This window comes from Natrix helvetica (assembly GCF_964273705.1).
Source record: "Natrix helvetica genome assembly, chromosome: 3".
NCBI lineage: Eukaryota > Metazoa > Chordata > Lepidosauria > Squamata > Natricidae > Natrix > Natrix helvetica.
This window is the reverse complement of record NC_138549.1, coordinates 13356317-13377858: the sequence shown is the minus strand read 5'-3', so window position 1 is coordinate 13377858 and position 21542 is coordinate 13356317. Positions and strand designations below refer to the sequence as shown.

At 45.3% G+C, this 21542-nt stretch overlaps 1 protein-coding gene across 2 annotated transcripts in view; it reads left to right on the top strand.

The window, feature by feature from the left end:
* The window catches only part of TBC1D4 (TBC1 domain family member 4), a 101878-nt gene extending 80957 nt beyond the window's left edge, over positions 1-20921 (top strand). For both annotated transcript variants that reach the window (XM_081949424.1, XM_081949425.1), the window contains 9 exons: positions 2255-2415; positions 6511-6720; positions 13183-13341; positions 14510-14668; positions 15869-16113; positions 17172-17331; positions 17698-17867; positions 19512-19688; positions 20203-20921. In XM_081949424.1, the coding sequence (XP_081805550.1) occupies positions 2255-2415; positions 6511-6720; positions 13183-13341; positions 14510-14668; positions 15869-16113; positions 17172-17331; positions 17698-17867; positions 19512-19688; positions 20203-20415 (1654 nt within the window). In that variant the 3' untranslated portion in view covers positions 20416-20921. The remainder of the gene's footprint in view (positions 1-2254; positions 2416-6510; positions 6721-13182; positions 13342-14509; positions 14669-15868; positions 16114-17171; positions 17332-17697; positions 17868-19511; positions 19689-20202) is intronic.
* The last annotated feature ends 621 nt before the right edge of the window (positions 20922-21542 follow it).

Here is a 21542-nt window from a genome sequence, read left to right as displayed (position 1 = left end):
GAAACAGGAAGAAGAAAGTAGATTTGTAAGTATTATATGTTTGGGATGGCGAAGTTCTGCAAAATTTCTTCCTTGTAGTGTAGACAAGTCTGAATACACACTCCTAACAGGGTCTTGCAGCTGTTTTGAAATGGGTTTTATTGTGGGCTAATTCTTTGAAAATTCCTTGCGCCTCTTACACACTTGCTTTAAGAATAATGTTGAGCCGTCTGGTGTGCAAAGAAAATTGTGTTTGGAAGTGATTACTATTATAACACATTAATGGTTTTGCTGTTTGATTTAATATTGATTTTTTTTAAAAAAATCCTAATCCAGTCTCCCAAGGGAAGGAATGTTTTGCATTATGTTAAAAAACTATTACAACCTTTTTTTTGCACTGCCGGAGGAAAAATGAGAATGATTAAACTGTAAACATATTTAACTTCCAGAAGAGCTTATCTGGATGCTTGTTTGAATTATAGCTTCAGGGATCATTTGAAACCAAATTGTTGATACTGCTAATTCCCTTTTTGGAAGTTTGCTGTTCATAACCTTTTTAGGAGTAGGGAGCTATGCCTATGGGTTTTTTCTCTCTCCCCTTATTGTTCTTGTTAAACCATTCCTGTGGCTGTTGAACATTTAAACTTTTCTTAGATCGTTGGTGCGGGCTCGATGGCTCAGTGATTAAAGACAACTGAGCATCTGGGGTTCAAGACCCAAGCATTGTGCAACGGGGTGAGCTCCCATTCCGTTCCCTAGCTCCTGCCCATCTAGCAGTTCGAAAGCACGCAAATGCAAGTAGATAAATAGGTACCATTTCGGTGGGAAGGTTGTGTGTGCCTCGGCATATAGTCATGCCAACCACATCACCATGGAAATTGTCTTCAGACAACACTGGCTCCCTCGGCTAAGAAACAGAGATGAGCACCTCTCCCTAGGCACAACTGGGCAGGGGAAACTTTCACCTTTACCTGTAAATAGGTAGACTGCAAATAATTGTAACCGCAGGAGAGACAGGTTTTTAGAGATGGCAGCTCAGCCACAGCTAATTGCTTTGTTTTTAACCATCTATTTATTCATGTCCAGCCTCTCCCTTGAGGGAGAAGAAAGAAAAAGGCCTTCAGAAAAGTTCTCCCATGAGCCCCATAGAGGAAGGTCCTTGAATCTCTTCCATCTCTCTGAGGCTTTGGAAATGTTTACGTTTCTCAGCTCAGCTTTCATAACCTTTGTGAGGAGGGAGCACAGTCCCTCTCATGTTTTGCAAATAAACACAAGTGTGTTTTGCTTTGTGGAAAGAGCTGCAAAAGTGTTAAAAGCTGGCCTGTTCGGGTACTTCCCACACTTGAGTAGGAGGAACCCAGTTTCCCCCTTCCAATTACCAAAGAAGGGGATTTCATTTCTACGCATCAGTGCAGCTTACTTTAAAAACAAACAAAAACACAAAATGTTGTGCCTCAGACTCATGTATTCCTCCTCCTTTTTGACTCGATTATGTTTTTTTTTTTTAAGATGGCTTCCTTTTTCAGTTTTGGTTTGAGGCCAATTTGTAGAGCCTGTTTTAGCTCCAGTACTGAAAAATGAAATCCTAGGGTTGGGACTTAGGTTAACGTCAAGCATATGAAATTGTAGTAGGTGAAATAAAGGTTCCCCTCGCACATATGTGGTAGTTGTTCCCGACTCTAGGGACGGTGCTCAGCTCCATTTCAAAGCCGAAGAGCCAGCGCTGTCCGAAGAGGTCTCCATGGTCATGTGGCCGGCATGACTAAACACAGAAGGTGCACGGAACTCTGTTACCTTCCCCCCAAAGATGGTTCCTATTTTCCTACTTGTATTTTGACATGCTTTCGAACTGCTAGGTTGGCAGAAGCTGGACAAGTAACGGGAGCTCACTCTGTTACATGGCGCTAGGGATTCGAACCACCGAACTGCTAACCTTTCTGATCGACAAGCTCAGAGTCTTAGCCACTGAGCCACTGCATCCCTTGAAATTGCAGTAAAGAACTGGGGAAAAAAAGGAAGGGTCTCTTGGCTGAGAAGAAGGTGAGCAAGCAAGGTTTTCCTTGTGGTTGTCATGTCCCATTGGAGGTGCTCTTGGATCGAAGTGATGCCAGGTCCCCCATGGAATATCTGAGCTGCCCCTGATCCTGGTGACCGAATGCAACGTTGGGTGTATAAATGCTCTTGCCGGCTTTGGATGGGCCGAGCTCAGCGTGGACAAGAAGAGCTGTTTCTAGTGACTTGCGTTGTGTTTTCTTCCTCCTGGTCCCTCCTGCAGCGATGTGGAGAAAAGGAAGAGGACTTCCTCGGTGTGCAGCAGTGACTCTCTAAATGCTGGTGGTATCACCCTGGCCCCCCGTCGGATCTCCTGGCGGCAAAGGATCTTCCTAAGGGTGGCATCACCCATGAAGAGGTCTCCTTCGGCCATGCAGCTTGAAGGTCAGTGTCTACTCGGAGAAAATGATTCAGGCAGTGCAGTTGGGTCGCCCTTTCTCTTTTAAGGATGGGCATCTCTTGGAGATTCACATCTAGGTTCCAAAATGCCTGTGGAGATTCTCAGTCATCCAGGTCATGGTTGTCCCAAAGGTGCTTTTTCAAGAGGCAACTTTTGACTTTCTGGTTTTTCTTGGAAGACATTTCGCTTCTCCTCCAAGAAGCTTCTTCAGCTCTGATGATGGGGAAATGCAAATGACCATCTGTCTGCAAGGGGTATCAATCCTTTCCTTCCATACCATCCAGTCAGAGCTGAAGAAGCTTCTTGGATGAGAAGCGAAACGTCTTCCAAGAAAAACCAGAAAGTCCAGTTGCAGAAGCATCTTTGGCACAGGTTTCGAAGTGTTCTGTCATTATATGGCCTCCAGGATGTGGATAACTTGGCTGACTTCATGTAACTCCGTGATGGCAAGCCTATGGCACGCGTGTCAGAGGTGGCATGCAACGCCCTCTCTGATGGGACCCGAGCCATCGCCCCAGTTCAGCTCTGATGCCAGCGGGCCTTCAGATCTCTGCCGAGCATGTACGGGGGGGGGGGGGGGCAGGGTGTGTGTGGGGGGGGTCCATGTGCGGATGCGTGGGAGGGGGCAGGGCACATGCTGGTGTCGAACATTCAGGGGTTATGTGCACAAGCACAGGACACGGTGCATATGCAGGGGGGCCCACACATTGCATTTTGGGGGTTCGGACACACTTTGGGCACTCAGCCCAGAAAAGGTTAGCCATCACTGGTGTAAACCGCTAACCTGAGTATATGACCGACTGTGGTGACCATTGACTAAATGGTTTCTTTCTTTCATGATGCCAGGAAAGTGCCCTGCCACTTTGATTGCAGGTGATGGAGTCTTTCAGCTTCTCAGAAGTTTTGCAGGCAATGCCCAGGTTTCAAGAAGAGATAAGACACAAGTCTACTGATCAGGGCACCATTTCTCTTCCTCTGTTTTCATATTCTTTGAAAGTGAGAACGATGATGGCTTTTAGGGTTGGTTGTATTTAAAAATTCAAAAGTGAAAATTTCAAAACCCATTTGGGAGTTACAATACCTAACAATAATCTAGATCAGGTGTTTCCCCACCTTGGACACTTTAAGCTTTGTAGACTTTATGCTGGCTGTGGAATTCTGGGAGCTTAAAATCCACATCGCTTAAAGTTACCAAGGTGGAGAAACATTCATCATTATCATTTAATGACCCCATAATCCCTTGTGGGGGGGGGGGAGTCCGGGCAACTGAATGGCGCAACAGAGCGTTTTACTGGCCAGATGCCTTTCCTGTCACCAATGCGGAGTTATATTCAACAGATATATTCTCATTGTGCCCAGAGAGGGAAATATCTGCCTCTACCTAGGATCGAACTCACAGCCTCGTGATCATGAGGCGAGAGCTCCAAGGTGGAGAAACATTGATCTAGATTATGTGCTAGTCATCAGGTATTTCAATTGAGAGATAAGAAGTTGAAAGGAAAAATCAGCTTTCAAGATTACAATGTTTTCTTCTTCTCAAGATGCTTTTCTCGCCAAAGCTGCCAATCATTAATGTAAAGTTTTGAGTAGCTTCTAAATTAAGGACCGGACAGAGAGTCGCATCTCTGCAGCTCTGGTGTTTCCCTAATAAAGTCCAGCATAGGCTGGAATTCTTCCAGGTGTGATATAAATATTCTTATTTCTGCTTACTATACCTGCTTGAGTGCGCCTGGAGTTGATTTGGCTTTAGTTTTTGCAGGAAGCTTGTGAGCATTATCTAAACTTAGATTTACCTCTGAAGTGATCCTCGGAAAAAGGATTCAGGCTTCTTCTATATTTCTTGTCAAAATGTAAAGCATGAGAGATCTTACATCTATCCCTTTTCTGGGATAATAAAGAAAAACATGGATAAGAATAAAAAAAACTGGCTGGAAGAGATAATTACACAAGCAATAGAATTAAATGGAATTATTTCTATTAGGAATAATTACAGGGAATTATGAGAAAGAAATCAAATACTTAATATTACATGTAATAACTGCAGCAAGAAGCATATACACACAGAACTGGAAAAACAAAAATACACCAACAGAAGAAAATGTGATTTTAAAAAAAGTATTAGAATGCGTTGAAATGGGACAGTCTCACAAAATAAATAAAAGACAAAGAAGAATCTGAGTATTATTCAGTATGGAATTTATGGTACAAATGACTAGAGGAAAGATGCAAAGAATAAGAAAGCAATAAAGGGAAAAAAAGGATTAAGAAATTAGAAAATAATCATAAAACCACAGAATTAACAAGTGAGGGAAAATGTAAGATAGATTGCATATAAAATAGATGATAGATGGATTTATAGATTATAGATATAGATAGATATAGATATAGATAGATATGACAGAGATAGTTGTATATATTTACGGATAAAAGGAGTATAATGGATGCTTAATGATGTAGAAAAGTTGCACAGACAATATTTATGTTTCTTAAAAAATGGGAAAAAAAACTGTTTAATACAAATATTTTAAAAAAGAAAAAGAAAAACAGGCTGCTCCTGTCAGTGTTTCTGCTGCAAGTGTTCATAAACACAACGACTCCACAGCTTCTGAAAACAGCTGCTTTGGAGTCTGTACTGAAAGGACCCCTTAATTTGTCCCCGCGTCTCCCGTGAGCTCATACCTCTGAAGGGCCCTTGTGCAGGAGAGAGAGTTTTGTGTGGTTTCCTTTTATTTCCATCTACTTCAAAGCCTGATTGATGATAAATAAAAGATCCTGTTTGGGAGCTCTTTAGGCAGAGAATTATAAAAGCCCTTTTGTATTGTTGAGGGGATCTGTTGGTTCAAGAGTACCCTTCACCATCCAGCATGTAATGAGTGTTGTTTGATGTTAAAAGGTATCGCCTGTATCTGTACTCATTGGTGGTACCAAATTGGAGAGAGTCTGAAATCCAAAAATAACTTTCTTGGTTTTGTTTTCTGAACAGGGTACAGGTCTGTCTGTCTGTCTGTCTGTCTGTCTGTCTGTCTGTCTATCTATCTATCTATCTATCTATCTATCTATCATCTATCTATCTATCTATCTATCATCTATCTATCATCTATCACCTATCCTCTGTCTGTCCATCCATGTCTGTCTCTGTGTGTCTCTCTCCTCTTACTATGTCTGTCTGTCAGTCTGTCTGTCTATCATCTATCTATCTATCTATCTATCTATCTATCTATCTATCTATCTATCATCACCTATCCTCTGTCTGTCCATCCATGTCTGTCTCTGTGTGTCTCACTCTCCTCTTACTATGTCTGTCTGTCAGTCTGTCTGTCTATCATCTATCTATCTATCTATCTATCTATCTATCTATCTATCTATCATCTATCTATCTATCTATCTATCTATCATCCATCCATCCATCCATCCATCCATCCATCCATCCATCCATCCATCCATCTATCTATCTATCTATCTATCTCTATCATATATACTCTGTCTGTCCGTCCATCCATTTCTGTCTCTGTCTATTTGTCTCTCTCCCCTTACTATATCTGTCTGTCTGTCTGTCCGTCCATCCATCCATCCATCCATCCATCCATCCATCCATCCATCCAAGTTTCAGGATTTATCTTGTTTGTCTTTCAAATACATCAATTTCTGGATATAACTGATGTGGGGAACCATGGCCCCCTTTATGTCTTGTGGACTTCAACTGCCAGAATTCCTGAGCTGGCATGGACCCTAACTCAGGAATTCTGGGAGTTGAAGTCCACAAGTCATAAAAGGGCCATTATTGTTCCCCACCCCTGGCATACAGGGTAGCTGAAACTGAGGTTGCATTGTGTTAGGGACTTTGCAGCACAAACCAAATTCCAAAAGTTGTTTGTTCCGGTCTCTGTAGGATTTGCAACCAACCATTTGTAGGTTGATGGAGTGGGATGGGGGAAGTGCAACACATAGGTAATGGGATGGACAGGGCAACATCAAAAATACACAGTTAGGGTTGGGCTGCGTTTCCTTAAAGCAGGCCCCAAGTACAGATACTGGATAGCATTTACCGAATTCGCCATTAACAAAATGGTTCTTCCCAGATGGTTGTGATGAAAAAGAACTGCTGCCGTTATCTCCGCTTCCACCGTCTTTTGACGAAGTGCCCCTGGATTCCATCTTGCAAAATGAGGATGTCCAAGACCAGACCGGAGAGAAGAAGAAGTCGGAGGAGCTGCAGAGCTTGTGGAGAAAAGCGATCCACCAGCAGATCCTCCTCCTTCGGATGGAGAAGGAAAACCAGAAACTGGAAGGTTGGTGCAGACCTCAGGCTAGCCAGGGCCCCCCGAGAGGGATGGAGGACTTCCTGGGGGCATTTGTGGACTTATACTCTGCCTTTCCAGTATCTTTTCTTGTTAAATGACTCACTAGTTGATAACCCGGTGTTGCCGGGATATTTATTTATAGGAGGGGAGAAATGTCCGGACCAAACTTAATTTCTAATGTTGAATTTTTCCCCTTACCAGAGGGAGCCCCCTTGTGAAGTACTGTGACTCCATTTCCATGGCAACTCTACTGCACTGTACAGTAGAAGCCATTTTACAGCAGGACAGTAGAAGCCATTTTATAGCACAACAAGCTGTATCTTAACAGAACAAACACTCCCAAGGAGTTTTAGGGGTGTCTTACCCCCACAATATTTTTTTTCCAGAGGGTAAATGATCTGTGTATCACGTTTGGTTGAAATTGCTCGAGGCATTTCAGAGTTATGCTGGAACACACACACACACACACACACACACACACACAGCGCCATATATATATCACAAACCTATCTTGCCATTACAAGAATCACAAACCTATCTTGCCGTTTTAGCATAGCAGTTGTGTATGTCTGGCTGTGAGCTCCCTATAGCAGCTCAGCGCCTCAAAATTATATTTTGTTTTCCTGTTGCCTCTGAATTGTATTTCTGTTCAAGAAAATAGTCTTCCTCTTTTATTCATTCTATCTTGGTGGTCTGTCCTTCCTTCCTTCCTCTGAAACCTGCCTATTTGCTTGCTTCATACAATTTCTTCCCACAACAATTTCTAAACATGGTTCAATGGATCAGTTTAGTGGCGGGCACGACAGCCTGGGCAGAAGAGATCCTCTTTGCTGCTTTGCTGGTCTTTGCCATCAGTGCCAAGAAAAAAGCAACGTGTGTTCTTCATCCCTTCAGGGATAGGGAACCCAGTTCCAGCAGCTATGTGATTTGAGGACAAGCCTTAATGTTCTCTGCCTGAAGATGTTGAGCGATGAAGGGCAGAACCTCTGCTCAGGTTTCTCACCCTCCTTTGCTTAGAACGAAGTGAGGAGATATCAAGAACACGTTGTTGGCACACACAGGTTGACCTTCTTTTGGACATGGTCTCCAGAAACTCCCCATCTGCATTCTGGTCCCATTCCCATCCCCAGCAATGAAACTCTGGATTTAGAGCTGCTTCATCTGTTTATATAATTTAGACTTGGTTATCAAGAGGATGACCACCCTGCCAACAAAAGTGCGTATAGTCAAGGCTCTGGTTTTTCCAGTTGCAATGGATGGCTGTGAAAGTTGGACCATAAGAAAGGCTGAGTGCCAAAGAATTGAGGCCTTTGAATTCTGGTGCTGGAGAAGACTCCTGCGAGTCCCTTGGATGCAAGGCGATCAAACTGGTCAGTCCTAGAGGAGATCAACCCTGACTGCTCTTTAGAAGGCCAGATCCTGAAGATGAAACTCAAATACCTTGGCCACCTAATGAGAAGGAAGGACTTGCTGGAGAAGAGCCTCATGCTGGGAAAGATTGAGGGCAAAAGAAGAAGGGGACGACAGAGAATGAGGTGGCTGGATGGAGTCACCGAAGCAGTTGGTGTGAGCTTAAATGGACTCCAGAGGATGGTAGAGGACAGGAAGGACTGGAAGGATAATAATAATAATAATAATAATAATAATAATAATAATAATAATAATAATAATAATAATAATAATAATAATAATAATAATAAACTTTTATTTCTAGACCGCACCCTTTCCTAGGCAGGACTCGGGGCGGTGTACAGTCATGTTAAAACCATATACAAATACATAGACATGAACAAAGACGTAGACGTAGACGGAGGAGGTAAAAAATATACTGTACAATTCTTAGTTAAAATACAAATACAATTAAAATTCCCTTAAAAAATTCCCCAATAAAATGTTTGCCAGGAGGTGGAAGATGGAACTGTCAATCGGCTAAGCCAGCTAGTCGGAACAGGTGAGTCTTGAGCTTCTGTCGGAAGGAGCGGAGGTCATTAGTAGTTCTAATATCGGGAGGGAGGTCATTCCAGAGGGTTGGGCCCATCACAGAGAAGGCTCTACTCCTAGGCGTCACCCGCTGGCACTGCTTGGCGGATGGCACCTGGAGGAGTCCCTCCCTGTGAGAGCGGATAGGTCGTAGAGATGTGTGAGGTGAGATGCGGTCCCGCAGATAACTAGGTCCCATGCCATGGAGCGCTTTGAAGATAGTAACCAACACCTTGAAACGCACCCGAAAAACCACAGGCAGCCAGTGCAGCTCGCACAGGAATGGTGTTATATGGGAGTATCTTGATCCTCCCATGATAACCCGCGCGGCCGCATTCTGAACTAGCTGCAGTCTTCGGGTGCATCTCAAGGGGAGCCCCATGTAGAGAGCATTGCAGTAGTCCAGGCGAGACGTCACCAGCGCATGAGTGACTGTGCGTAGGGCGTCCCGATCCAATAGGGGCGCAATTGACGCACCAGGCGAACCTGGTGGAACGCCCCCCTTGCCACGGCTGTCAGATGGTCATCCATCGACAGCCGGGCATCAAGGAGGACGCCCAGATTGCGCGCCTGTTCCACGGGGGGCAATAATTCGCCCCCTATGGCCAGTGATGGCGTCAACTGGTTAAATCGGGGCGCCGGTAGCCACAGCCACTCAGTCTTGGAAGGGTTGAGTTTAAGTCCGTTGTCCCCCATCCAGACCCGCATGGCTTCCAAACACCGGGACATTTCGACGGCCTCGTTGGGGTGGTTTGGGGTGGAAATGTACAGCTGTGTATCATCAGCGTACAGATGGTATCCAACCCCAAAACCACGGATGATCTCACCCAGCGGCTTCATGTATGTGTTGAACAGGAGGGGCGAGAGGACCGAACCCTGAGGCACCCCACAAGTGAGTGGCCTCAGGGTCGACCTCTGCTCCCCTGCCAACACACACTGCGTCCGGTCGGAGAGATAGGAGCGGAACCACCGGAAAACGGTGCCCCCCACGCCCATCTCTTCCAGCCGGCGCAATAAGATACCATGGTCGATGGTATCGAAAGCCGCTGATAGATCTAATAGGACCAGGATAGAGGAACAACCCCTATCTCTGGCCCTCCATAGATCATCTACCAACACGACCAAGGCCGTCTCCGTGCTGTGACCGGGTCGAAAGCCGGACTGGCGCGGGTCAAGATAGATTGCTTCCTCCAGGTGACGTGGGAACTGTTGCGCCACCACACTCTCTACAACCTTCGCTAAAAAGACAGGACGGTAATTAACTAGTTCCTCCAGATCCAGGGAAGGCCTCTTGAGCAGGGGCCTCACCACCGCCTCTTTCAAGGCGGTCGGCAAGGACCCCTCCTCCAGTGAGGCGTTCACCAGACCCAGGAGCCAGCCTCGTGTAACCTCCCAGGATGCCAGTACAAGCCAGGAGGGACACGGGTCCAATAAACATGAGGTGGCTCGCAGTCGCCAACGTAACCTGTCCAAGTCCTCGGGGGCAACAGAGTCAAACTCCTCCCAGCATGGTGTCTCAAGACTTGCTTCCGACGTCTCCCCTGGTCCACTGAAGGGGGCCCATCCACTCCGGATCTGATCGATTTTGTCCTGCAGATATTCCCCAAACTCCTCTGCTCTACCCTGCAAAGGGGCTTCCCGCGACCTCTGAAATAAGAGAGAGCGGGTCACCCGAAACAGGGCGGCAGGGCGGTTATCCGCGGACGCAATAAGAGCGGCACAGTGTCTACGTTTGGCCGCTCTTAGAGCCACAAGGTAGGTCCGTAAATAGGCCGTAAATAGGTAAATAGGATGTTGTCCATGGGGTCATGATGGGTCAGACACAACTTTGCAACTAACAACAACCACAACAACATCAAGAGGAAGGAGGAAACTGATGGTCGCCATTGCTGATGGTTTCATACATGAAGATGGAGAAGAAGACATGGAAACAGAACAACCACAAGGCTCTGAACTCTCTCCAGCCCTTCCCGGGGACAGATGGGAGTGTGACCATTCCCAGAATGTTCCCAGAAGGCAGAGTCCAAATTGTTTACTCTGGAGAAGTTGTGCTTCAGCACATGCCCAGTCTGACCATGGGAGAATGTCAAAGTCCCACTTTGGATCTTGCATGAGCCTAAGGGTAGTTCCTGCCTGCCCGCCCGAGTTGATCGTAGCATCTCTGGCTCCCCTCTGTCGAAGAGGTCGGCGTTTCCTTTTATTTCTCCTTTAATATCTCGCTTGAACGCCTGGGTGATGCATAAGGCCATTTGGGTGATATACCATTTAACGGATGTCAAGGGAGGAAATAAAGCAGAGAATATATTCGGAAAATGAAGAGTGTTCTAATCGGCGGGCATTATGAGCTAAAAAGCATGAAGCCATTTATTTTCCTCCCCCCATGATGAATGTGAAAGGGGGAAAATGAGAAAATAACCAAGAGGGGCGCTGGGAATTCTGGCTGAGTGAAATTTTGACTCCGGGGTATTTCGGCTTCTTGTTGATGGCCGACGGGGCTGTTTCCATAGCAACCACCATGCGGGACAAACCCAAGGGCTGTAGAGGGAAAATAACAAAGTTTCTGCAGCTAGAAGTTGCTTTTCTTCTAATTCCCCCCGTTCACCTCTACTTTTCTTCTGTAACCTTATCCACCTTAATGACATTGATTAACCAACTTTTAACGCTTCCTGTTCTTCCTAATGCTATCGAGGAGTTTGAAGGAAGCTTTGTTTTGCAGAAGGTAAGTCTGCTGTTCCACTCACTCACACGTCACTGTGGTTTATGGAGTGTTTTATTAGTCTTCCCGCCCCACCACTTCTCTTGACCCGGCTTCAGAACTGACCCAACTGAAGCCAATTACAAGCAAGCCCAGATTATTTTCCCAGGCAATGGCCAATTAGTCCATAACACAAATAGCAAGCTGCTCAAACAGAGAGTCCAATAAACGAACATAAAGCCCCCCCGCAGGCAAAACTTTAAAATACATCCACGTTAGCGCACAGGTTCTAACAGTGATGGCTAACCTTTTTGTCATTGCGTGCCATCGTGCATTTTCAATGCACGCACAACACCCTCCGTGCCCTGCCCCCTGCGCATGTGCATGTGACCACCCCCTTGCTCCCCATGCATGTGCACACAACTCTCCGCCCTCTGCGCATGCACGCAAGACCTTCCCCCCACACTCCATTTTGGGTCTAGTAGGCCTCCCTGTAGCCTCCTGGGACCAAAAACGGACCGCAAGGGGCACCGTACCCCCCCATGCTCCCACCGCCCCCGTGCATGTCCGCGTGACCTCCCCCCCCTGTGCAAGTGTGCGTGTCTCCCGCAAGTGCCCCTTCTTGAAAGTGCACAGCAGAGACCCAAAAATCAGCTGGCTGACAGGAGGCGTGTGTGCATGCGCGGTGGAGCTGAGCTGGGGTGATGGCTCTTGTGCCCGTGGAGATGGCTCTGCATCTGAGGACAACACTGGTATGGAAAGAGGGCCTTTCCATACCAGTGTTGTCCCGCCTTCTGACTCAGGCAAAGGAACACTGTCCTTTGGGTGTTGCATTGAACACGAGAAGCATGCCAGGTTTAGCAAATCCAACAAGGAAAAACATTAGTCCAGAAGATGACCTTGAAAAGAAAAGATTAGGTTCCAACCTTTTGTTGATAAAAGCTTAAAACATTTCCTGACATTGTAATTGACCCGGGCTTTAGAATTCCTTTGGTTGGGCAGGATATCCACCTTTTCCTGCTTATTAGTATTCTTAGAGGCATGTTATCGAGGCATTCGTTATTGAGAAGACATTTGAAAGGAACAAGAAAGTTGGTTTCCTATAAAATCAGTTTTTCATTGGTGAAAAAAGTAAGGTTCCACAATTTGGCAAGAAAAACGAAATGCACAGGTACAATATAGGTGGTACCTTGCTCAATGGTAGTAACTGAGAGGGATTTTGGAATCCTAGTAGACAACCATTTAAATATGAGCTAGCAGTGTGCAGCAGCTGCCAAAAAGCCAACACAGTTCTAGGCTGCATAAACAGAGGGATGGAATCAAGATCATATAATGCCCTGGTAAGGTCACACTTGCAAGATTGCATCCAGTTTTGGTTGCCATAATGTAAAAAAAGATGTGGAGACACTAGAAAGAGTGCAGAGAAGAGCAACAAAGATGATTAGGAAACTGGAGGCTAAAACATATGAAAAATGGTTGCAGGAACTGGGCATGTCTAGTTTGATTAAAAGAAGGACTAGGGGAGATATGATAGCAGTGTTCTAATATCTCAGAGGTTGCCAAAAAGAAAAGCGGGTCTAGCTATTCTCCAAAGCACCTGGGGGCAGAACAAGAAGCAATGGGTGGAAACTGATCAAGGACAGAAGCAACATAGAACTAAGGAGAAATTTCCTGACAGTGAGAACAATTAACCAGTGGAACAATTTGTCTCCAGAAGTTGTGAAGGTACTGTAGCTGCTTATCTGAAGATGCTTCATGGGTCTTCTCTCTTGCAGCGAGCAGAGACGAGCTCCAATCCAGGAAAATTAAACTGGACTATGAGGAAGTTGGAACCTGTCAGAAGGATGTCATTAACATCTGGGACAAGAAACTGTTGAATTGCAGAGCCAAGATCAGATGTGATGTGGAAGACATTCATACCACCCTGAAAGATGGTAAGTTCTGAGCCCAACGGACTTAGTGCCTGGGAAAAAGGCATGGGTCTCACCCAAGCAGAGGAGTATAAGACACACCTAGATTTTGGGGAGGAAAACAAGGAAAAAATATCTGCCTCTGCCTCCCAGCAATTTGCCTCCTTGCAACAAACAGTACAGACAATATACAGTTTGTAGTGTTATATTTCAGACTATACTTGTACAGATGCTTTCTGGAAGTATAGTTATTCTCTGCTATTTAAAAGAATAGCACTTTGTAAAACAATAGCACTGGGCCTCTTCAGATCAAGCATTTATTTTAAAAAGCTTCTTCATTTTGTTACGTTGTCTAGAACAATAATAAAGCAGTCTTTAAAAAAATAAGTCAAATAATTTGAACATTCTATAGGCATTTATAGTTGTTGACTTACCCCCTTGTAGCAAACAGCCTGATTAGCACAAGGGGAAAAAAATCTGCCTCCCAGCAATTTGCCATGTGGAGCAAACAGCAAGTTTCACTTTCAATTTCTCCTGATCATCAGCTGTTAGAGGCTGGGGGGGTTGCTATAGCTTATTGAAGCCTCTTGCTGCAAAGAGGTAAATTGCTGGGAGCAGAGGCCAAAGGGTGGGGGCTGGTGGGTGGGGCTACATTTGGTGTATAAGACGCACCCAAAATTTCACCCTCTTTTAGGGAGAAAAAGATGTGTCTTATACTCCGAAAAATACGGTAATTAGTGATTGATTACAACATTGAGTTTTGATTCAGCCATTGAGAGATGAAAAAGGGAAAGATGTCCTTAGTGGATGTCAATTCTTGGTACTTCAGGAGCATCTCCAGGTTGGGTTTGTGTGTTTGTGGGTGGGTGTTTGCCAACAGGGTGTGTTTGTTCCTTCTCCTGAGATACTTTCCTTGCATTTCTCCAGTGGTGTAACTATATATAACCTGGTGGATTTCCTCTGCTGTCTCCCCACCATCCTAATAAAATCCACCCCTGCTTAGCTTTCAAGGCCAATCAAAGGCAAAGTTTATTTTCTTAAGTTCAGAAATAGCCTCACTACTGCCAGGTATTTTCAGCTGTTGTACACACTCAAGGCTGTCCCTGTGTATGTATGTGTGATTGCAGGAAAAAAAAAAAGAAATTATGCATCTCTCTCTCTCTACATTTCCATTCTTCACGGTTTTGTTCAGGTGTCCCCAAAAGCCGCCGGGGAGAAATCTGGCAGTTTCTAGCCGTGCAGCACCGCGTCAGACACCGGCTCCCAAATAAGCAACAGCCTCCCGACATCTCCTACAAAGATCTCTTGAAGCAGCTGACAACGCAGCAGCATGCCATCCTGGTGGACCTGGGTGAGGGCGCTACTCGTCTGCCAGATGCTCTGGGCTGGATCCAGGTCATCCCCGTAATAGTGAAGTTGCAGCACTGATTGGTGATGCTGATCATCGTGCAAAGATATGTCGGGCTGATGTTTGTTTTGAGTTGGAATTCCATTGAGGGTCTTTCCCTAGAGCTCTTCTCGTAGGAAGCAGCCTGAGCTTTTCCTGAGTCCTGATGTTCTGACCCAGCTCCCCAAACATGAAAACCCTCTGACGTGAACTCAAAAGATTGCTTTGTTAGGATTGCCGGCAGCCCTGGCAAAAAGTTTATCTCAGAGGCTAACAAGTCCATCTGGCCAGAAGATGAATAGTTGCCTGCCACACCTATTCATCTCTGCCCACTGCCTTTTATCCCCAGAGTTAGGGTGGGGCTTCGCTAGCAGCGATGGCTCTTCCTTCCCAAGGACCGGCCCATGGATTTCCACTGCTCTCCTCTCTTCTGCCTTCTGTGCATCCACATGTCAGGCACTGTACCCAGCTATTCCTCCTCTTTCTCATCAGCCACCTCCAGCCCTGGGAGCTCTTGACTCTCCATCTGAGGGCTGATGGATGGCCCAGTCTCCACCTCTGTTTGTTCTCTGCCAACTCCACTCCCTTGTCTCCCTTGGAGCTCTTGGGTTGCCTTGATGCCAACCCTGACTCCCATGCCTCCTCCTCCTCCTTAAATTCAAGTGCTGGAGGGGCTGGCGGCTGACAGGCCACAACACCTGATTGTCTGGGTTCCAAATAGCATCCAAAAGTAAATCAGAGTCCAAGGGAAAGTATTGCTCAAAGTTCTAATTTATTAAGAGAGCCATGTTGGCACATCTGGGAAAACCCGAATCTGAAAACTTCCCGGTTTCCCCCACCAAGTTGAAAGTTAAAGATCCTGCCCCCCCACCCACAAGTCCATCAAATGGTCCAATCTCCCACTGCCATGCTGGCAATTCCACCCATCCAATTCAGGTCAGGTGCAGAGGTGCAAAGATAAAGGATGACCTTGGCTTTCTAGAAAGAATTTTGTTATGGCTACATATCATCTAAATCCTACAATCCTGCCTCCCATTTTCCCACAATAGAAACTGCATAGCAGAATAATAGAAAGTGCGGCAGGCCAAAGACCCACAAGAAAAGATGGCTGCAGGCCTGACACCGATTTCACTTCTGACCTCACCCCTTCTTGTTTCGTCCCAGGAAGGACTTTCCCCACCCATCCCTACTTTTCGGCTCAACTGGGCGCAGGACAGCTCTCGCTCTTCAACCTGCTGAAAGCCTACTCCTTGCTGGACAAGGAAGTGGGCTATTGTCAAGGCATCAGTTTTGTGGCCGGCGTGCTGCTCCTCCACATGAGCGAAGAGCAAGCCTTTGAAATGCTGAAATTCCTCATGTATGATCTCGGGTTCCGGAAACAGTACAGGCCCGACATGATGTCACTGCAGGTAAGGCATAAAAGGAAGGAACCAGAACCGGAAACAGAACAGAACAGAATAGCAGAGTTGGAAGGGACTTTGGAGGTCTTCTAGTCAAACCCCATGCTTAGACAGGAAACCCTATAGCACTTCAGACAATTGGTTATCCAATCTCTTCTTAAAAGCCTTCAGTGATGGAGCCCCCACAATTTCTGGAGGCACGTTGTTCCACTGATTAATTGTTCTTTAAAAGAGTTTTATTGTTTTTCAGTCACAAAAATAAACATTCCATCTTTCCTTATGCAGTGTGTTGTCTAGGTACCAACATCTCTTTGCAACATCGTTCCTCTTTTGCCACATCTTTCACTTCATATTAACATTATTTCCCTAAGTTTAGTATTATAATATATTAAGCATTTAAACATAAAACTCTCCATTTTTCTTCTTCTTATCTTCTAGTAATATATCAACATTAAACATTATTCTTAACATACACATACTAACCGTTTTATATTTTTATCTAAGTGCATTAGCTACTTATTTTTTAGCTTTCTTCATTTCCAAACTCTTTTTTTCCTCCAACCATTGGTAAAATACTTCCTAAATCATATAATATACAATTTGTTCTTTCTCTTTAATTGCTAATGTTAGTATATTCATTTCTGCACATTTTAATATTTTCTTCATCACCTTCTCATCAATAGGGATCTCTACACTTTTCCAATGTTGTGCAAATACAATTCTAGCTGCAGTTAATACATGAATGATTAAATATACATTCTCTTTATTATAAATTTCAGGTAGAATTCCCAGCAGAAATGTTTCTGGCTTCAGCTCACACTGATTAATTGTTCTAACTGTCCGGAAATTTCTCCTTAGTTCTGGGTTGCTTCTCTCCTTGATTAGTTTCCACCCATTGCTTCTTGTCCTGCCCTCAGGTGCTTTGGAGAATAGCTTGACTCCCTCTTCTTTGTGGCAGCCCTTGAGATATTGGAACACTGACTGAAGGAACATGGTTTGCCAATATGCTTGGCCATATATGGTGCTACGAATCTCCTAACCTCCCCTTTTTCCATATGTCTATGTAGATCCAGATGTACCAGCTGTCAAGGCTGCTTCATGATTATCACCGGGATCTTTACCACCATCTGGAAGAAAACGAAATCAGCCCGAGCCTTTATGCTGCACCCTGGTTTCTCACTTTATTTGCCTCGCAATTTCCCCTGGGATTCGTAGCCAGAATCTTTGGTAAGGATCCGTTTCGCCTTGCGGTCCTAAGAAGCACATTCATTGCGAATGTCCACAGGAAAAAGCTAGAACAGAACAGGTTTTGTGCCTTTTCTTTTCTTACTTCCTTTGGAGTTGCGACTCGTCTGCTCAATAGCACAGGCGGAGGCCGTCCTATTAACTGTTCTCTGCTGATTGTTTTTTAAAATACTCTGCGATGTTGCATTAAGATGCATTTCATTCCTGAGATGAGTGGCAGCTGCCCTCTCTTGCATGGATAGGACTTCTAATTGTAAAAACCCTTTGCTGACCAGTGAAACTGCGTGTCCCATTGGTCATAAGTTGAGGCCTGCCTGTAATCTATTGTTTTGCTCTTTCTCGCCCCAGACATTATTTTCCTTCAAGGTACAGAAGTCATATTTAAGATAGCACTCTGCCTGCTTAGCACCCAGGAGGAGAGCATCATGTCGTGTGAGACATTTGAAGGCATTGTTGAGTTTCTTAAGAACACTCTGCCAGACATGTCACAGCCCCAGATGGAGAAGATAATGGCCCAGGTAACACAGTTTTATTCCTGCCCACCTTCTCTTTCTCCTTCCCTAGGAGCAGAAATCCTGTTAAAGCATCACTTGATTGACAGTACTGAGTTTTGGGGGTAACCTACTGTATGTCTCACTGTTCCTTCTTTTTTTTAAAAAAATAACCTTTTAATAGTTTTAACAGATGTACATTATTTCTTATTTTTCTTTTCTCTTAACTAAAGTCTGTATTGTTTTTACTATGTCTGTTAAAACCCCTTTATTTATTTACTTCTTGTGAATTAATTGCATTCACCCACCAAAAAATACAGGCAATATTCCTTCAGCGAGTTAACCTTATCAGTTCCTTGTGATAATTGCAAGGCCGTGAGCTCCCAGCCGAAAGACTGCAAATTAAGTTCTGGCAAGTAGTCTTTGTGGCACAAAACACAATGAGCAAAATCTTCAGAAATACGAACTGTTGTCTCCTACGACAACCACTCCCCTTTCCTTCTAATAATTCCCTAGCCAGGGAGAGGCCATTTAGCATCCACGTGTGCTTTGCTTCCCGAGTCGACTCCTTGTCCTCTGTTGCTCAGCTCTCCTAACTGCTCTGCCCATATGTGCATCTGGAACAGGCCCCAGCTGTTTTTCCTCCTCATTCATCTCAGCCTCCAAAGGCAGCTGCCTCTTTGGTGGCTGGGAAATGTCGGACAGACATAGCTCTATCTTTGCGTCCGACACAGAGCCCTCATCAGAGCCTTCGCCAGGCTCCAGAACTGGCCCAAGTTCCACCCCAACCTCCTCATCATCTGAGTTTGCCACCAGCTCTGCTGGCAGCTGGCGGGCCACAACAAGGAGCTTCCACCTTCCCTCTTTGCTTTGGCATGTGGGTAGTCTTCTTTCACACTCTGAGGTCTAAAGAGTTCAGTTATTTGTCTTCTCCTCAAGTATAATACTTTATCGTCATTGTACGTATATCCACAGTATACCTATACAACAAAATTCACATAACACCCAGAGACCAGACCAAGCACACATGACAATCCCCACACATACCCCCACACACCAAAAATTCCCCGCCCCTAAACCACCCAAGCATCCACACAACAGACCAAGTAATGCTGTCCAACAGCTCACTGATGGTGGCCCTTCAGTTCATTGTTGAGTGCAATTATAGTTCTGGGATAAAAGCTATTCAGAAGACACGTGGTCCGAGTTTTAATTGTTCTGTATCTTCTGCAAGAAGGCAACAGTTCAAAAAGATTGTAAGCAGGATGGGAAGAGTCTCTGAGAATATTGTGCAACTTCCTCAAACAGAGAGATGCAAAGATGTCATCCAGGGCTGGTAGCTGGAGCCCAGTGATATTCTGGGCAGTTTTAATGATTCTCTGTAGAGCTTTTTTGTCTGCTACAGAGCTGCTCCCATACCATGCAAGAATGCCGTATGTCAGGACACTCTCAATGGTGCTGTGATAGTAGGTACTGAGATAGATTTATCTTCCTGAGCATTCTCAGGAAGTACAGCCTCTTCTGTGCCTTCCTTGCAAGCATGTTAGCATTCATAGACCATGAGAGGTCCTCTGAGATATAAATGCCCAGAAAAAGAATTTAATTTAAATTTAAAAGTAGCCAGTGGATTGTAAGGAAACATTTTTCCCTCTCTTTCATTACCCATGGTAGGTATTTGAGATGGACATTTCCAAACAGCTTCATGCCTACGAGGTGGAGTACCATGTTCTGCAGGACGAATTGCAAGAGAACCTGAGCCCTTGTGAGGAGATTGAAGCTTCAGAGAAACTTGAAAGGGCCAACAGTCAGCTGAAGAGGCAGAATATGGACCTCTTGGAGAAACTTCAGGTAAAGCTCAACAAAGAGCCAAGCTCAATCTGAACTTGGGAGCAGTTGACAATGTCAAATTAGGTAGAGAAGAAGCCCTCAAAGGAAATATCCACCTTTCTTCCTCTAGAAACAGGGAAAAGAAGAGCAACAAAGATTATTAGGGGACTGGAGCAGTAATGGTATTCTATTTTCTTCACTATTGGTTCAGTAGTGAGAGCGTGTATGCATGCACATCTGGGCATGCACAGAAGGTCCTTGATTATGTCTGGGTGGGTGGGTGGAGCCTTGTGCCGCCACCACTACCAGTTTGCCCAAACCGGTGTGAACCGGCGGCATACCACCTCTGGACTGGAGGCTAAAGCATATAAGGAGCGGTTGCAGGAATTGGGTATGTTTAGTTTCATGAAAAGAAGGACTATGGGAGACATGATAGCAGTCTTCCAATATCTCAGGGGCTGCCTAGGAATGTAGCCTGGCGGAACTGAAGGACCTTCTCTGACCATCTCTATTTTCTCTTTCTGCTCCTTCTTAGGTGGCTCATTCTAAGATCCAAGGCGTGGAGGCCAACTTGGAAGAGGCCCTGAGGAGGGAGACTCAGATGATGATTTTAATCCAGTCCCTGGAAGAGGAAAAGGCTCTATACCAGAAGACCCTGGAGAAGATCTGCAGCTACCTGCCCCAAGAAGCCCTGTCTGACTGTGAAGAGCTGCTGAAAGAAGTCAACTGTCATCCAAACAAATTCTAGAAGGAAGCCATAAACGAGGGAGAGGATGCAGTGGGGAAAAGAGAGAGAGAGAGAGAGAGAGAGAGAGAGAGAGAGAGAGAGAGAAAGAACATGGTTTCTCATAGATGGAAACTATAAAACAGGCCAGGCCGCTGCTGGAAAGGAGATCCACCTCATCTCACAAGATTCTACAAGCAGCAGCCGCAGTAGCGAAGAGGCCTTTTTTTCAACCTCAATATGCAAATCCCAAGTTCATGTCTTCTTCTTCTTTTATATAACACGTGTACATAATTTGCAGTGCGCGGAACAAAAGACGGGATCGAATGAAGAAGGTCAGGTGTACATTTAGGGCTGATCGAAACGGGGAAAACCGGTGGAATTTGAGACTGCTTGTAACTTAAACGCGGGAGACTCTACCTTCCCTCGCCAAGGAAGGCAATGGGGTCTTTTCTACACGCTGAACAACACTTGAAAAAATAAAAAGCAAGAATGTATTTCCACCTCCAAAAAGCAGCACAGGTCCCAGCTGAGGGATGGGTGGGTGGGTGGGTGGGTGGGTGGTGCTGTGAATGTCTGCTACACGTTGGGGGTCTATTTCTAAAGTTCCTCAGGGAAGATCTCTGGTCCTTCCTTTGCGCTAGGAGTAGTTGTGCTCCAAGAAACACACAACTGGCCTCTCCTCCTGTCCCCTTCATGGAGAGCTAGTAATGAAAAGTTGATGAAAAGTCACCCATTCCCTATCCTGAAAAGCAAGGAAGATCTATCAGGGACCCTCTTTCACTCCCCCTTCCTTGTGAGATAGAGAACGAAAACAATGAGTGTTTAAGGTGTGGCTGGGGCGGGAGTGTGTCAGAACGCAGATAAGACTTTCTAAGCAAGCTCCTCTCCTGGGGGAAGTCACTGAAACGCTTGGGATAAACTCTTTTCCTCTGACCTGCAAGAATTCGTTGGGTTGAGCCTCACTTGTTAAGCACTGTCCTTATCTTAGCCCCTTGTAGATTCTTCATGCTCTTGAGGTTTAGTTGTGCCACGGTCCCCCGCCTCCATCACTTCAGCAATGGCTCAGAGATGCTATGGAGCACTACAAGTCCTGAGAGGAATGGCCATCCCTTAAACATGATAGATGGAATATCCTTCAGCCGAATGCC